The sequence below is a fragment of the Numida meleagris genome, chromosome 3 (assembly GCF_002078875.1).
Source record: "Numida meleagris isolate 19003 breed g44 Domestic line chromosome 3, NumMel1.0, whole genome shotgun sequence".
Classification (NCBI taxonomy): Eukaryota; Metazoa; Chordata; class Aves; order Galliformes; family Numididae; genus Numida; species Numida meleagris.
Window position 1 is genome coordinate 35,899,786 of NC_034411.1, and position 19,031 is coordinate 35,918,816.

The 19,031-nt window shown below is 35.5% G+C and overlaps 1 protein-coding gene across 2 annotated transcripts in view; it reads right to left on the reverse strand.

The window, feature by feature from the left end:
• The window catches only part of WDR64 (WD repeat domain 64), a 67,053-nt gene that overhangs the window by 38,841 nt on the left and 9,181 nt on the right, over positions 1-19,031 (reverse strand). For both annotated transcript variants that reach the window (XM_021390858.1, XM_021390857.1), the window contains exons 5-9: positions 18,172-18,201; positions 8,649-8,756; positions 7,096-7,310; positions 6,362-6,496; positions 3,657-3,736 (exon numbers count right to left, since the gene is read on the reverse strand). In XM_021390858.1, the coding sequence (XP_021246533.1) occupies positions 3,657-3,736; positions 6,362-6,496; positions 7,096-7,310; positions 8,649-8,756; positions 18,172-18,201 (568 nt within the window). The remainder of the gene's footprint in view (positions 1-3,656; positions 3,737-6,361; positions 6,497-7,095; positions 7,311-8,648; positions 8,757-18,171; positions 18,202-19,031) is intronic.

Here is a 19,031-nt window from a genome sequence, read left to right on the forward strand (position 1 = left end):
TCAGCTTGGTGTCATCACCAACATTTCTTAGAGTGCACTGTATCCTACTCTCTAGATTATTGATAAAGAGGCTGTAGAATACCAGTCCCATGACAGACCCCTGTGAGACATCACTCATCACTTGCCTCCACCTGGACACACAGCTGTTGTCTACAAGTTTCTGGCTGTGACCATTCAATCAATTCCTTATTCAGTGTATAGCCCAGACTTCAAATCTGTATCTTTCCAATTAAGAGATAAGGATGTGACATGGGACCATATCAAAGCCCTTGCAGAATTCCAGGTAGATGACATCAATTACCCTTCTTTTGTCTACTCATGATATCACTTCATCATAGAAGGCCACCAGATTGGTCCACTGCTTGTTACCAGTTACTTCATTTGTGCCAGGAATGTGCAAAGGCTATTGAGCAATCACAGAAGACTATTCATATCAGCCTTAAACAGTTACTTTTAGACTAAGAAATTGCTAATAGATTGGATTTTACTTTATTAGTCACAGGAGAACAATAACTGGATTTGAAAAATGAGTGGAATTAGAAGATGATGTATCATACAATTTAAAACTGATAATGTCCAGCTTTTGTTTTCATACATAATTTGCTTTTAACTGTAGCTGTTCCCTGATGTGGTGACCAAGACAAAGCTAGAATTGAAATAAATATAGAGTAAGAGGAAAACCATATCATTTTAACATTAAACATAATAATGATGCAAAATGTCACACAGAAAAGTTACTCTAAACTACCATGGACTCCATGTTTTAGGCCACTAATGGAATTATATAATTTCATTCATTAAAGAAATAATTTTAGCCTGAAAAGTGAATTCTGTGTCAGTTTTGCTTGTATCTTTCTCATTCATTACCATAAATGTCAAACATCTGGAAGACAAAATTAGGTTGTATCACAGTACTGGCAAAACCGATTATTCAAATACAACTAAACAAATAATTGAAGAGTAGAGGTATTAAAACACATTTTTAAAATATTCTCTTCCCACTGTAAAATGCATTGTAGCATTCAGTACCTTGCATACCATTTGTGCTATAAATGCATCACTAAATAAGAATAGAGAGAGGCTCAGCAAAGTCATTAGCAAATTATCCTCCTTTGATTACACAAGAAGCTGTTGTGCAATCAAAGGCTGGATTTTCTTTTTAATTACTGAATATGACATATAAACACAATTTTTACAAATGTTTGTACATCCCTAAGAAATCTTTATGTAAGATTCCTAGATTATTTAGCTGTTCTGGCCATTGATTTTTAGGGTGTATTACAGATAAAATTGCAGGCTTGCTAGTCAACAAGACTTAACTAACTCAGATGCCTATGTTCATTTGAAACAGTTTAATTATGTCATTAGCTGAATTTCCTGTGTTTCTCAGAGTGCTGTTTTTTAGATACAAAGACAAAATTAGTGTGCTCTCATTTAGTTGTCTGCTATGCCATCATGATCAGTATAGTTTATTAACAGATCACTGAAGCCTAAGGTTCAACTTTTAAAGACTTGAGTAGATGGATCTCTCAAAGGAATGGGTTTTTAATTCTGGGTGCAGCTTTGCAGTATCCCTGTCTGATCTAAACTTCACAGTAAATTTGAAAGGGACTATCTCATCCTTTAATTGCTTTAGCCATTCATTTCCACTCTTGCCTTTGACTATTAGTAGTACAGCTCAGGAATAATTTCCTTTTGTATTCAAGGGAAGCAGCAGGACTAAGCACTACAAATGAGGCAGGAGGATGCCTTCTGACATTGGTGAATGTTAGTGGGTGAACAAGATAGACAGAATTCCAAATCAAAGGTATGTAAATATTATGAGCCAGGAATAAAGTGAAAGATTGTTACACATAAGCATAATTCTTACACTTCTTCAAATGCATCACTGTAGAGTCCTTCTTGAACAAAATATCAATCTTTTGTCATGTTGTCTATGCTTTCTGTGCTTTTGTGCAGTGAAAGTCAAGATAAATTAAAATGCAGTGACAAGAAAGCTTATCTCCTTATAAAATACTCTGATTAGGTAGCAGTTTAGATAGAATAGGAGGCCCTACAATCCAAGTCTAGACTCCAGACAACACAGACAAATATGTAATCTATCTTTTTCAAAAATTTCAAGCGCCATTTTAAACTGAAGTGGATATTTCTGCCACTGCCACTGTTCAGTGGTACACTAAGACAAGTATTGCTACACGATTGCCCTGTTTCTGTACTCAGCTGTGGTGTCTATTGCTGGTCATCGTCAGTGACGTTAGAGTGGGCAAGGCAGACCTTTGGTCTGGCCTACCATTGCTGTTCTTATGATTCTAGGAAGTTCATCCAGATTTTTTTCCTCCTCTAAGAAGAATTTTCCACGTGTAACATAAACCTTTATTATTTCCTGTGTACACGATCTTCTGACCTGCTCAGACATTTTACTCTGTTTTTATCACTACAGTAAAATTCTCCAGTTCTACCTGCAGGAAATACAAATCACATTCTGTTTTATAGGGCTTCCCTACTTTATGTCATCATTAGATTTCTGCAGACAAATAATCAGTGTAAATAAGATCTTCTCAAAGACTGTACTTCAGTATTTTCTCTAATAGCCCTATTGCTTTCCCTTTTAATTTTGTGTCTAAAAAAAATCAATAGAATTTATGGAATATATATCTTGTCTTATTTTTATATCTATCTCAGTTTTCCCTGTAGCGTACTTCACTTCAACTTGAATTGCATTATTTTCTTGTCTAGGTGTTGTGTGTTGTTTTTTTTCTTTTTCTTTTCCTTCAAATTTATTTTACTATCTTGCTTATTATAAAAGCTGGGGAGCAGAGCCTTGGCCATTTTTTCTCTTCTTATTGAATATAAATGTAAGAATTGCAATGTGATGTGTAAATTCAAAACAATTTTTAACAAGGTTTTATGCAAAATTGTGATACTGAAGACTCAACAATAGACAGCATCACTGCAGTTACTCCAAAGCACTATTGTATCAAACAGAATACACTAACAAGACTGCTGCTGTACTCCAGACACATTTCTACAGAATGAAATATGGCCACTGCAATAGAAAGCTCTTAAACTATTATAATGGGAAGAAATGGCTGTGAGAGTGCTATTTCTGCAGTCTCCATTGGGAGAAAGAAAGAACAGTAAAGCTTTGGAGAAACATGATCAAAGAGAAAAGCAACAGAAAGTAATAAGGTGGGCCAGCATGACCACTTATGACAAGAAAGGAAGGCTACTGAGTAATAGGAAAGGAGAAAGGAGAAATCACTAAAACGTGACCAAGACAGTCGCCACCATAGCTTGGAAAAGTGTCTTTTAGTAGTTCAATGTACTGGTGTTTTTTTTTTTTTTTTTCTCTTTTATTATATAGATAACAAAATCCCTGAATCAAACACAGACTGAGTCCTTATTAGATTCCTACCAGGAACTGTATCTCTTCAGAGCCAGGCTTCCAGCACTTATAAGCAAGACATCTGTTCCCTGTCATTTAAGAAAGAAGCCACTATTTAAGTCTTTAAGATATTAATACAGCTTTTATTTGACTGAGAAAAAAAAAACATCACAAAACCCTATTTTCACTGAGAAAAAAAAAAACCATCACAACAGAACAATCTCTTGGAAAAACTGACTTTCTTCCGACATTATATAGACCCAGTACTTACCCCCGGTGACAATGACTTTTGCTTTTCCACAATACGTGAAGGCATTGACCCCTCTTGGGACAGAAAATTCCTTTACAGGTCTGTAATCATCAATAAAATAGTTAATCAGGTAAGAAACATTAGGAAACAACAGTCAAGAGTAATTCCACTTCACTCTTCTGTAGTACACAGAATAGCTGTTTGCAGCTATGTACTCAGTATCTTGTTAAAAAAAAATTATAAGTTACTTAGATACTAGCATCAATGAAACTGGAACTGGGTGCACTTTCCATTAAAATAGTAAGTCTCTGATTTGAACATCTGAATCCTTTGCCAGTCATACTCCAAACAGAATCCTAAAGTGGTAACTGTTGCCAGAGGAAGCCTTCACACAATAACATGCTTAAAGCACGCTTCAAATATTAAACCAACTGCTTCTGCCTGTTTCAGATATAGAGCGGTTACTATTTCACATAAACCAAGTGCAGTTAGTTTTCAGCTGTTTATTTTATATTATTTCATACATAGTTACTATTTTACCTACTTTGTTTTATATAAAAACACGAACAACACCACCACCAAAAGAGGCATTCAGCCGTCAAAGAGTGATTGACTCTGTGTTCCATCTAAGCCCATCCTTTGAACAAGCTGTGCTTGCCTATCCATGTTTCATACATTGGTACCAATGAATGAGAATTTTCTTGTACTTTGGATTTAGCAACAGCATGGCTAATAACCATCTCTGCCAGGAAACAATGACTGTCAATGTAGTTAGGCAATACAGACTGAAATGAGCATACATTTAAATATAGTTTTTTTCTTTGAAATCCAGACGGGTAGGTAGTTTGTTTATTCTGAACTAGAGAATAACCATAGGCATTGCAAACCATAACTGTGGAAGATGGTAAATTTGATGAAAGTCTCTGGAAACTCTGGGGATGAAAGAAAGATTGTTTTTTCTAGGCAGATCTAAATAAAAGACTGTTGAGTTTCTATTAACTAAAGGGAGAAAAGCTTTCTTTCCAGAGCCCTTACAAAGGAGTCTTAATTCTCTTGATGATGCAAAACAGCAAGTAATTGATTTAAATGTGTGATTGCCAGATAACTTCATGATTTCTCATCTTTTTCCTTTAATTATTAACTTTAATACTACCTTATGCTTCTCTATTGACTTCTTAATGAACAGTCTCAATTCTCTACCAAAAAAGCATGAATAAGGTGTTCCAGAGTGTGAGGTCCTGCCCAAGTCATGGCCTTACAATGAAAGTACCCTGTGATCTCAGGCACACTTTTTTTTAAATATATATACTTTACAAGAAAAGATAATAACCACTTATCAGCCATTATCCATAAAGAAACTAAACAGTCATATAGGAGACATGACACATTCCATCCCTTTGCAAGCACAGTAGCAATTGCTTGCTGGAAACATAATTGGGGAAATTTATTTTGTTAGCACTAATAAATCATCTCATGGAACCACAGTTACTTACCAAAAATGCATTTCAAAGTGATTTGATGCATAGCTATTTTAACAATGTAATTATTCAGCTGACTAAATATAATTTCATTTAGCTGTTGTGTGAAAATGCTTAGAGATATATATTTTATTGCATTTGAAGTTAGTATTAGTGTTAACTGAAAAAGACCTACCAAGACATTTGCAGTTAATGTTCTATATAAGAAACGGTGATTGGTGGTAGCATGTACGCTTTTGACTACTCTTCTGATTTTCCGGCCTTTGTTTTCTTTCCAAACTAATTCTAGGTTTCCAAAATTTACAGAAAAGTCAAACAGAACTTCCTGATTTTCTCCTGACACAGTACGTGACTTTAGAAAAGCTATGATTATTTCATATTCCACTCTCTCCATCCAAAGCAGGAATGTAATACTCATAAAACCTGAAGTTATTGAATTGATGCAAAAACTATTATGTGAAAATTTATAGCTTGTGTTCTACAAGAGATAAAACAGACTATCATAATTGTTGCCATTAGGCTTAATAATCTATTAATCTCTGGATGTATTTCCCAGTAATTGTGAAGTTGATCCAATGTTTACAATGCTTTGAAACATCTGATTCAAAAGCTCTAAATAGATATTATTGGTAGTTCCATTTAACATCAAATTGTTTGTTTTTTTGTTTTTTTTAATTAGACTATACACACTTCTGCAATCACAAACTGGGACAGCTTAAAATCAGCTATAGGACTGGTGGGTCACATGAGTAAGGATATGGCACACAAAGAGAATACAGGCACTTTCCTGCTGCAAAGTAAATCCATTTTGCAATTCTCAGAATAAACTGTTCTCTTAATTTAAGCTAGTGAAACCGAATCTTGTGAAATTAAATCTGTAACTGAAACTTACTTGAATTTGTTTTTGTGAATATCAAGTTTAAATAAATAGATACATGATATACATGTAACAAAGCCATTTTTTTCCTAACTAAAATTTTCCTGCTGAGAAGTTAAAGCTGAGAACAAGGCCAATGTAATTTATTTTTAGGGGTGATGAACAATAAACATATACCTCAGTTCCTTCCTGAAGTAAAAGCTAGGAAACCAAAATGTTTAAGTATTTAAGAAGTGGTATTTTCATCTGTACTTGTCAGTGCTTTAGATAAGACAGCTTCAATGCAACAAGATGGTATCTTGCAAGGCACTGATCTCATGCAGTTATAAAGCAAGAAATCTTTTTTTTTTTTTAATTTGTCGTATACTTACAAGTTGTCCTCTAGTCGCTTTACATCATCCAAAACAAATGAATGAATGCTGTCCGAGGAGCAGGATCCAAAACAATTTAGGTCAGAAATATACTTCACTTTCAAAACCCAGTCATCATGTAGCTTGCGTTTAACACTATGGATACAAATTGAGGTGTTATTATTATGATTTAGTAGCATCTACTGCAACATGCCCATGGCTGGGCAGGTATTTTGTCTGTAAGATCATACACAATAAATGTGTATATACATATAGCTTATGTACACACTTATATACAGCATATAAACATATGTATATATGTATAGCTTATGTATATATACATATACATGTATACAGCATTTAATACCCAGGTCAGGTCCAGAACAACTCTTTCAGCTCAAAAGCAAACAGATCTTAGAACAAAGCTAGTGTTAGAGTTGAATTATGCTCTTCACTAGTAATAATGATGCTTCTATTTATTAAGACACAATAAAGCTTCCCTATGTCTGGCTAAAGGCAATTGTGAATTCTTCCCCGGAATTTTGCTCTTTGGCCATCCTGTTGTAAGATCTACTGAAAATTATATCACTTTCTTTACACAACAACAAGGAAATTACGTTACCTGCAGTTTTCAAAACTATTTTCTTTGTTAGGTGGGGTTAATTCACACACTGAAGCTGATCCTTCACTCAATCCAGAGACCACAAATAAACTAATATTGCCCAACTTAAAATATTTTATCATAAATAACTTACATGTTAAAGTCTTTGGAATCCAAGATCTGAAGTTGTGATTCTTTTTTACCTTTACATTGCTTCAATCCAAAGTGATCACTGGTCACTTTAAGTAGGTTAACATAACCCTTATCATCTCCCATTAGGATATTATCCTCAGCCGGTTGATCAGACATAGTCACCGTGCAAACACAGAGCAGACTGTTTTCCATTGGTTTTATGATAAAATAATTATTCTGTGAAATTCAGTAAATAGTTTATTGGAATGGTGTATTTGCTAAGATCATAAATAGTTTCCTGTTGAAAAAGATGTTATCTAGAAGAAAAAGTGAAATAGCTGACTTACAGAATTATTCAAATCATAAAATAAACAGTAACACACACAGTCTAGAAGTTATTAATAAAGCCTAGAAGTACGAAATGTACTTGTATCGGGCAGGTGTTTGAATTTTTAAAAATTGAGACGGGAGTGAATACAACTGCAAGCTGCTGTGGCATTTTCCTACACTGAGAAGGGCTGGGAATTGCATTTGGGGTCATCTGCATTATACTACTTATTGGTTCTACTGTCTTGACTCCATCTGTTACTCGATTAAAGCACCCTTGCCAACCTAAATTGTCAACTGTTAACATCCATAGGAATCAACTGCTTCATAGTTCTCTGTATTGCACAGAAGCACTGAAGAGACATACCACAGAGTGTCTGTATATTATTCCCGTGATCTCAAAAGAGAATTATTTTTTATTCAGCCACAAGACAGTTACAGTTCTCACTGATATAATGACTAGAGGAAACCACTATGAGAAAAAATGTTCAAGCCTTCCTTCTCAGAATTCCAGCTGAATTGAAAGAAAGACTTCCATTGATTTTTCTGAACGTGGGAACATGACTTTTAATATTTTGAGAGCAAATGAAAAATTCTAAAGCTTTATCTTATTCTAAAACTATTTACTTTGCTTCTTCTATTTATATCTCCTCAGAAATGCTGAGAAAACCCCAGGAACTGGGCAAAAAAGCTAAGGCAAGGTTGATAAATCCTTGTAAAAAATCATATTTTGTAATAAGGCATAAACCTGCATAAACATAAACTTGCTTGAACATATAGCAAGATGCTTTTACACCTGAAAAGTCCAAACAAAAATAAAGTACGTGAAGAAAGATTTTCTTTAAATCAGAAAGTTACCTCAAAAGAGTCTATGCTGAATTCCTTTGGAAGACCTGTCCCTTGATTTTTAATAGAGTCCAAGATATCTGCACACATACATCAGATGTATATGTGTACACATATGCATTAGATATATGCAGAAAAACAAACTGCTTTGTAAGTTTGTTGGCAACACAGGACAAAATTTTCCATTTTTTTTTCAAGTTTTAAGACAGTCTAAAAATCACATTTGTGTAAAGAGTATTCTTTCTTTAGTATGAATTACACTGTTTCATTGAGTTCCTTCCTACAAAGACAAAAGTTAATGTATTCATCTCATTAGGCAAAAGGGATATGAATGTACATTGAAAAAATAGATTAACATTCCTCAGATCTCCTCTTCCACATTTGCTTGATCAAATACACTACCTTTTTCCCTATTGACTTATAGTCCCAGACGATGATTGTCCTTTCAGTTACAGCCACAACACATTTCAGCTGAGTTAGGAAATCACATTCATTGATCCAAGTAGTATCCTGATGAAAATAAAAAGAGAAGCTAAACAAGGATGTTCTCTCAGAATTTATAACCTTGTCTGTTGGTTTAAAATACTTGTTTTAAAGCATCTCTGCATAAATTCCATTTACTCAGCAGTAACTTGCTAGATCCAGCCCAAGCTAGTGAGACTAAGAGTTCTAACTCCAAGAGTAGCTCCCAAATGCAGCAGCTAGGCTCATCCTGTTATCAGTAACTCACATCAGATGCAGAGATTGCACCTAAGAGGATACACAAAAAAGTACACTGCTAGTTGAGCTGTGATGACACTCAGGAGTATTCTGAGCACAGCAAACCAAAGTTTAAAGGTTACACATCTGTGTTAAAGCAGGTATTTTTTTTCCTTGGATACAGCTTAGTTAAAAATAAAACAAAGTTAAAGGCAGTCAAATTTCCAGCTGTGGCTGAAACTCTACCCAAAAAATAAACCCTACCAAAATGAATGTCTATAAAAATAAGTATTTTGTATTAAATACATACATAATTTAAATACATACTACCAATAGGTAGATTCCATATTTACAAATATATGCAGTACATATGCCTGTGTTATCCCATATTTGGAGTATATCTGCAGTTATACAAATCATAATCTTGCAAAGTGGAGACTCAAATTTACTACAATACCCTGAATTTTGCTTTTGTTTAACCATTAATAATTGTTCTGATATATGTATTTAATTTTTGAAAATGTGATGGACCTTCCCAAAGTGAGAGCGGAGTAGAAAAATATGCTCATTGTATCAATTTTTTCAACTTAAAAAAAATTCCTTTCTGAAATCCTATTCCGTGGTTTATTATATAGGTTCTACCTTACTTATATTACTTATCTTACATATCTTACTTATATTTCTCTTATTTCCACATTAAGTTCATGTATTGAAATACAGAATGTTTTCTGATAAGCCTGCAATGGCGAAACTATTATTTTAAAAGTTACAATGAAACAATGACACAGACTTAAATTACATTTTTTTTTTTCAGTTCGTCAAGGAATCTATACCTACTCATATCCTCTAAACAACACTAGCTCCAGTGGAAGTACTTGATAAATAGCTATAACAGGGATCTACAATGCTAAATATACAGTTTTCATCCCTTAAGTGAATTAGGAAGCAAAAAGCACAAGACTAAAATGATGGTGAACTGAAGGCAGCAGCTGGTGCTTCTACTTTCGTTTCGATTGTTGTACACAATATTGAATTTGCTGTTAGTGTGAAGGGTCCAATATTCTGACAGTGATGTCAATACTGTAATGTTTTGTTTCCTCCTAATGGCCATGTGCAAGTGGTAATCCATTTACAAGGATTTCTTGTGCTGTTTTCTACACGAGACAAGTGGAAAATTATAGCCCGCCAGAGGTTATGGAGAATGCTTGGTAATTCTTACACAAGACCTTGTTATCTCCCACTTTTGGGGGTCTTTTACCATCGTGTCAGATAACAACAACTAACTGGTGTGAAAAAAAAACAGTTTCATGTTTGTAATCGAGTTTCCACCTTGTAGTCTTGGTTTGTGTTTATGCAGTCAGAATAACAGAGCTGCATCTTGTACAGGCTTCAAAGGATATCATGTGCAGTGAGATGGTAGAGGGGCAAAAGGAGAATCAAACTCGAGCAATAAGGAGAATCTTTGCACTTCTTGATTGCTTACAGAGGAAGTCTAAGAGGCTTTTTTTGTGTGTGTTGTAGTTAAATTTTAGGAAATAAAGTAAGCCCTGATGAAAGGACTTAAAACCATGATAACCAGAAACCAGAATCTTTTTCGTATACTTGCCTAGAAATACAACCAAGAATCTCAGGTATTACTTCAAAACAAATAAACAAAACTAATCACATTACAGGATAGTGATGTGAGAAGACACATCTGATATTATTAGATCAAATGTTTCCCTACCCTGGAGAGTTCTGTTCCCTGTATATACTGTCCTGGTAACTGAATGTTCAGAAGTCAGTCAGTACACGCCTTGTGAAGTGACTTATCCTAGTTGAACGTCAAATATTTCTCACCTACTTAGCAGAAATAATCCAGTTACTGTGTGAGAATTTGCTGAGTTACCCAAGAAATCAACAAGCAGCAAAAACAAAAATAAGATTTTGGAGAATTACATTAAAAAGTTCACTTGATCTTTTCGGGTAACAATTCAAGCAATCATGGGAGCATGTCTTTTCATAAGTAAACAATTTACATTAACAAAGATAAAAGTGTAATTCTGTGAAATTATCAAGATACCCATGTCAGGGATAATGCAGTTAGGAGAAGAACATATGAAGGAGTTTATCTGGTAAAAGCTTAAATCTAGCTATTCTTAGTTTCTATATTTATACTACTTATTCTTCTCTGATGATGACAGAAACAGACGGCACTAGGAGTACATTTATTTTTGCTATATCTCTGCTCACTTTATGCTGGAATTCCTAAATAAAGGTTTTCAGTAATTCTTAAAACATAATTATACTACATAGAACTAAAGAGGAAACAATCTTGTTCAGACTTAGCTCAAAAATATGAAGTAGAAACTTCTGATTTTCCAGCATCTCCTACTTTCAAACACTTTATAAAGGTATGCAGGCACCACTGGCTAATGCTTTCAAACAATTCTACCAATATGAAAATTGTTCTCTACTGTTTCTCTATTCCTCTTAGCTAATTCATAGAGACACTATGGCGTTCAGAAATTTGTAAGAGGATCTTGCTCATGTAACAACAACTTATACCTGCATGCAGTTGCAAATTCAGTACAACTTGTGAATAACTGACAACCTAGTATTCTTTAAAGGATACTGACTTCACCTATCACTTTCTTTTTGTTGTTGTTGTTTGTGGAATGACACAGCCTTTCTACATTAGTAGTTCAAAAATAAAGGCCAAGTTTAAAAGAACATTGATTTGAGTGGATGAGAAGTTCATTTGGAAGAGAACCAGATGGTAGTTCTAGAACTGGAAAGTAACAAACTTTTGCCCTTTTGATTTACTGACTTGAATTATAGCAGCAACTGCTTGTCTCCTCAAAAATATTTGAGGTGTAAACAAAAAAAAAAATCTTCAATAAATTCTAAGCAGCAAACAAAAAACCGCGCAAGCAAACAATCTGAATTGTTATTGCCTGCCTGAAAGTCTACTGTTTTCAATAGATTGAATAGATTGAACAGATTGAACCTCTTCTGTTTTGTGTGTTGAAAGCAATTGGAAAATTTACTATCTAGACTTGGAAAGGAAATCAACTGACCTAAAATGAAATGAAAACCCCAAAGTCTGCTGTAATAAAATTCTGTCATGAAATTGTTCTGTGGAGACAGAAACAGAAGAATACAAGAAATTACTGAAAAAGAAATATCATTGAAAGTGCAAGCAATAGCCATACCTCACTGTGGGAATACAAGAAAAACTACCAGCATGAGAAAGCAAGGCTGAGAACTAAGGATATCTCCAGAAGAAGAGAAAAACAAAGTCAAGTAAGCTTTCTGATGGCCGTGTGATAAAGACCATGATTGGAGGAAGAGCTCGTGGTTAGGAACGACTCATGGCTCCGATTGGATAAGTGCCTGCATGCACGGCTAAGGAGTGTTCATTGAATGTTTTGTGGCAGGTGGGAAAATTAAAAGAGAAAACTCGTGAATGTATATAAGGGACGTTAGAACATGTAATAAATGATTCGGATCATTTGTATCGGAGACCGTGCCTCAGATGCTGTACCTCACAAGGTATGACTATTTGACATACAAGTAAAGTTGTAGGTGGCTACAACTTTGTATAAGATTTTAATAATTTGTAGATTTCTTTCAATAACATGCTGCCATCAAGGACCATAATGTCTTTGGTAAAAGATAAGGAAATAGCCCATTGATAACAGCTATTTATAAACTGACAGATCTATAGAAGTACTTAATGTTTCCATGTTTTCTCATGGAAAGTGATTTTCAGAAAGAAAAACTGAATAGTTTATGAAAAAAATCCATTAACTGGGACCCAGTCTACAGAGACTGAGGTTATCAGAGTATTTTTATGAACATGCTTATTTTCATAAACTAGCACTAGGTGCTGCTAGGATATTCAGAAGTTCTGCATCACTTAGTAAGAAGGACCAGGCTGGAAAATTCAGATTAGTGGTGAGTATAATGGGATGACATATGTAATTGCATAGCAAATATTGTATGAGCTGCAAAGATATCATGCTGGTTCTAGTTATCAGGTGGTATTACAGTTGCTATGCTACAATACATAGTCTTACATCTCTTTGCATTTATTATCTTTTAAGGATTTAGTTTTCATTGAATTTGGAAAACACTGAAATCAACTGAGGTCTGAAAAGACATATCTTGTAAGATCAGCAGGTTGTCCAGTGAGCGAAAGATGTTCTTTGGTCAAAAGGAGACAAAATATAGCAAAGTAGTGTCCAGAAAAGTGAGAGATAGACCTTACTAGCCATTACAATGGGAAGTAAATTACCTCTAGTGCTATTCTCTAAATGGAAAAAAACAAGTGGACCAGAAAAGGAGTATAGACTAGATTATACAGGAATTGCCAGTAACTTGTAATAAACTCAAAATTTAGGCCAAGAATCATAGAATCATAGAATCATAGAATCATGGAATCATAGAATTAGCTAGGTTGGAAAAGACCTACAAGATCATCCAGTCCAACCATCCACCTACCACCAATAACCCCACTAAACTATGTCTCTCAACGCTATATCTAAATGTTTCTTGAACACCTCCAGGGACAGTGACTCCACCACCTCCCTGGGCAGCCCGTTCCAGCGCCTGACCACTCTTTCAGAAAAGTAGTATTTCCTAATGTCCAGCCTAAATCTCCCCTGGCTCAACGTGAAGTCATTCCCCCTTGTCCTGTCACTAGTTACAAATAAAAAGAATAAAAAGAAATTTTGTGTTTTATTCCAAAGATTATTTTTCCTAGATGCCTGTTTAGAGAGTTATCTCTGTTTTGTAAGAGACAGTTCTCTAGCTGACATTTTAACACCAACATCACAGGTAGAGGCAGAACTGTTAGTTATGTTCTTCTGTGTTTCAGTCTACAGATGATGGAAGGCAATTTGATATAGACTTTATGAAAAGCCAACAGAGAGATGGAAAGCAATATTCACCCATTTACAGCAGTATTTTTCTTCCTTCCTTCTTCAGTAGAATTTTTTTCACATATATAGGCGAAAGATTCACATCTTATGAAAAGTTGCACTAAATTTGTCTTAAATAATTCAAGATAAATTACTTAAATCACACCAAAGAGCCATACCTATAAAGGTCTGCAGAGACCACTGAATTTGGCTTTCTTCACAGCATGCTCTAGAGAACATCCACTGAGAAATTTAGAGCTTAACAGAGATGCAGAGTTTGTTCAACTTGGGCAACGCTTTCTTCCAAGCTAGTTCTATGTTCAAGGATGTTAGCCAGTGAAATAAACAGGTTGTGTAAATAGTAGAGCATGGTGTTATATCCTTAAGATCCACATTGAAAGTTCTTGCCAAAACAGACTCCCTAGTGGGACTTGAGACTTATCAGAACCAAATAGAATGAAGTACTGAAGAAAGCAATGCACAAATTAACAGATGGATTTGGCTCACTGAGAAGTTGCAGATAGAACGGTCTAACAGAGACTTTAAGCAAAACATGCGGCCTAAATTCAGCTTAAGAGAAGCGTGTAAAGCTTTCACTCCAAACACTGCAGTACTTGACAGACAACACAGGCAGCTGCGCCAGCTTCCACTATTTCTTTCCTGTCACTCCAGGGCTCTGTCTTCACTCCCTCACCTCCAATACAATTTTTTATTTCATCTTGTCTGACTACAGCTTCCATCCACTAGGTCTGTCTATGCTATTCTGCATTATCTGTCTTTTAAGACATTTCACTTCCATTCTTCAAGAGAAGCAACTTATTCACTGTCAGTATTTCCATTCAGCAATGTTTCCATGCTGACAACTGTCAGTTGGACAGTCCTTAATCCATTCAATGTGCACTTTAGTATTTTTTTACAGTGGTCATATTTTAAAACAGAAAGTCATGTGGTATTAAGGCAAATACAGTACAGTCTTAAGTTATATATTTATGCCTCTGTTCTTTCTGCTCAGCTACATAGTCTCATCAAGGAATGAAATCAGGTTTGATTGAAGTGACCTGTTCCCCATGAAATATCTGGAACAAAATCATAAATGATTGATATGTGTAGTCATAGTTCAATTTCTATTTATACTATCACGATGCTGGGAAAGTTCTGATAGCTGCAACTTACTAGATTTTATTCCTAGAACTACTGTATTTCACAGCCTCTCTACTTCAGTATCTTCAGGGCCAAGACCTTTATCATTCTAAGTCTCGGATTTGTAACATTTTAAGAGTGAGAACGCGGAATGGAAGAAGGCAGAGGAACCTCAGGATTGTTCTGCAACTCCTTAGCCATTCTCTACACACATCATTGTTTAACAATAAATGAAAAGTTTGAAGTCTAGTAATTTATCTATGAATTCAGTACCTTACTTCATTTGTACAAGGATGCACAGAAACATACATTTTGTTCAAACAGGTAATGCTAGTTCTGAATCTGATACTAAAAGAAATGTAAATGGCATTGAGTTAGAGAGGACAGTCGAAGGGTTAACTATTGCATGGGGCTGGGGTAAGTAGAATGTAAGGCAAGATAAGAAAAGGAACTCGGCGAAACTCCATTATCAGCAGGGACCAGTACAAGGAACCGACTGAAGGCAGAGTGACTCTGCAAAGCAGCAGTGGGGTGAAAAGGGCAGAGTGATGAAGACGTCGAACCTTCATCCAACGACCACCAGGAGGAGGGAGGAAGACCTCGAGCCTGAATCCAACGACCACCAGGGGGAACTACAACGCATGCGCTGGAGGGACGGACCATATGCAAAGGAATTCCCAGGAAGTGATGAATATGTAGATGAGTCCTGGGAAACCTGCTGAATATGTAGATGGGTCCCGGGAAACCTGCTGAATATGTATAAGCTTGGCTTTTAAATATCTAACATTTCTGCCCATGGTTATGCGAGTTTGGTAGGGCGGTGAACCCCCTCGCATCCGGTGTGGGCGCAGCACCATAATAAACATACCTGCTTTATAACCTAATCTCGGGTTATGGAGTTTGATTCCGCAAATCAGCATAACAATTACAGTGAAAAAATAACAGACTGCTTTTTCTGCAAAGCAAAGGCAGCTTTCTCTCTAGCTACTCGAAAATTATGAAGTATTACTCATAGTTCTGTACTGTAACATTTAAAAGACCACCATAGGTCTACAACTAGAATAGTTCACCCTTTTTTAAATAAGTCCATGGTTAGTGATGACTTGTGCTCATGTAAGATACTGGTGTTTTTGATTTTTAATAATTGTTTAGGTAAAAGCTATGGAAATGAGAACCTTCAGTTTCAATAAGCTTGCTTTGAAATAATTTTAAAAAAAAAAAAACGGCAAAAAAACCCCACAACTCAATTCTAGAGATATATCTCCCAAATAAAAACCAAGTTGATCCAGTTAATAGTACCATACATTTCTACTGTATGGGAAGTAAGTGGAATTTATTACCTCACTTCCACTGGGAAGTAGAATTTCTTCCCTCAACACATTTTATTTCACAGCAATTTGGGATAAGGATATAGCATCTCAGTTTTAAAAATATAATATCTTAAAACTTTATGTTCTGCAAAGAACCTTTTAAAAACCATCAAAAAGTTCCAGCCAAAAATAGCCAGTTTAATTCTGTTTTCAGTGCAGTAATTTGTGTCGGCGCTTGGTCCCGTTACAGAATTCCCTCAGTCAGTGTGGCATCTTCTGAATAGCAAGTCTTCTGAATAGCAAGTTCTCTTTATTGTGTTTTACACACACCTTATATATCCTTCACTCGTAAGCAGTAACTCCACTCACGGTTAATTATCCTTAAGTTCTTCACAACAACGTAGATAACAAAGGGTTGCTTAACTGTCCCAGAAGTGACCACATTAGCTGTGCATACTAAAGAGTATTCTGTTTACACCTTAGCCCTGTCTCCAGACTCCGGAGGCCTCATAGAGATAAGATCTACCAGAGTCTGTTGAGCTCTTTGTTGTTAAGTCTCCCCCCACAAATTAGAGGAAGGATGAGAGGAGGATATATTAGCTAAGGAGAAGACTTTTCAGTGCAAACTTTTAAATAGGAATGTTTAATTAAGATTGCTCATTTTCTAAGACAAGGCAGAGCAGGAAGTAGAAGAGGGACATTTTTAACAAAAGTTGTTAAAATTTCACAGTTCTAACATCAAAAAAGAAAATATAGCAACTGCTAATCTTCCAGACAGAGGGCTAAAAGGATTTCCTAGCATTGTGTGCAGCAATGATATCCACTGATCCAGTGATACCCAGCAGCCATGATACTCCATCCCAAAGAGGAGGAATCTAAACTATTTCTGTCTTCCTTCTTCCTTTCCCTAGGGAAGCATGCAAAAGCGGGTGCATCTCAGCTGGAAAAATATTGGAAGGTGGCACATAACAAAAAGAGACAGCAGATGGTGCAGAGCTGAACAGCAGTCTGTACTCACAGATAATGTAAAATGTACCAATTTTGGTACTGCATCCATTTGGAATCACCATTCCAACAGTTATTATACTACAATCTTGAGAGGTACCATCATATTAAACCCATCCTCCTTTCTGGCTTCCTATGGCAGAGGTCTCCTTGAACAGTGCCAAATTCCGCCATGGCTGCCAAATATTTTCCCCCTGTCACAGTAAAACACCCTCTGCCCAGAACACCGTGTATTTCTATCTCATTTTAGAACATTCACAATATGTGAAAGAGAGTCAATAAAAAAGCACTGTCACCTGGCACAAGACACCTACAGAGACTTTCAGGTCAAGGGATTACATCACTTTGTTAGGTCTGATGACAATTCTCTTGTCTGCAGTTTAACCGAAGGAAACTCATTACCTAAAATGCGTAGTGATACTCGCAGGGTAAAATGAGCTTTTAAGGTACATGCCATATAGCCTACCAATCCAACTAGCAAGATGTAGAACTGTTTTTCACTAATAAACATTTGTTTTTTCTCATTTAAATTTTACACTGGCAAAGGAAGCGTTGAGGCTCAGAAGAAAATGTCTTGGAAAGGTAATAGATAGAAATTCTATCAATGGACAATTTGGTAGACAAAAGCAAGATTTATCTCAGATTTCTTTCTATCAGAAGAAATAAATCAGATTACTTAAATGTTTGTATAATTAATAGGAAAAAATTGAGTGTGTTCATCCAACGGTACCTCATGTCAGATTATGCAGATATCTCAAGGTCATTAGAAATTATACACATTAGAAAAATGCTCCGTTTCTAACTATTTCACCATAATACCCATTGAATTTTACTTCAAATGATTTAAAAGGAGGAAAATGAACTTACTTTAACATTGGTGGTTGCCAGAACTTTCATCTGAAAAATAAAAATAATAACTTGTTAGCAATTAAACTAAAAGTCTAAAAAGTCTATTGTTCTAATAGCAGCCAACCGAAAGAGTTTGCAGTTCACATCTGAGAAAGATATTTAAATCTACTGGCTGTTCCTCTGTATGTAAAGTGAGGAACTTATATTCTCTTTTTCTATCACTGTTGCTTCACTTTGTTTGTTTTTAATGTTTGTGATGTTTGAGCAAAATAAGCGAAGAAGAAAAAACAGAACTTTTTATAGTGGAATACAGATCAGATGTTCTTCTAATTAAATTGTACTTTTATTGGTCTTTCACAGCTAGAATTCCTATGAGAAGAAGGATGTGGTATACAGAAACACAAGCTGATTCTGGCCCAGATTATGTGAACTAGTGCCAGCAGGTAGAGATAGCACCTTACACTGCAAATAGGAATAGCCATATTGGTATAGCACCTTTCAGCAAAGTTAATTATTGGCAGACAGCATAGTATATGTCTTGAAAACTAATATGTTGAAAGTCACAGGGAGGTAGGCATATCTGGCGCCACTATACAGAAGAGACAGTCACCTTCTTTGTCCTCTAGCCAAACTAATGTTCAGTTTTCAAAAGCAGATTTTTCCCTCCTGAAACACCTGTAGATGCTTTTTCACTTCCTCTTGCCCATGTTCATCACCCATAGTAAATCTGTAGCCTCATTCCCATCCCAGCAATTCCTCATTTCATAGAATGAGAAGCAGTGATCATGGAATTTCTTCCGATAAAGGTGTGATGCAGTGTTATCAAGGATGATCTTTGAGTAGAACTTAATAGTACTGTTAAAAAAGTTTCACGTTAA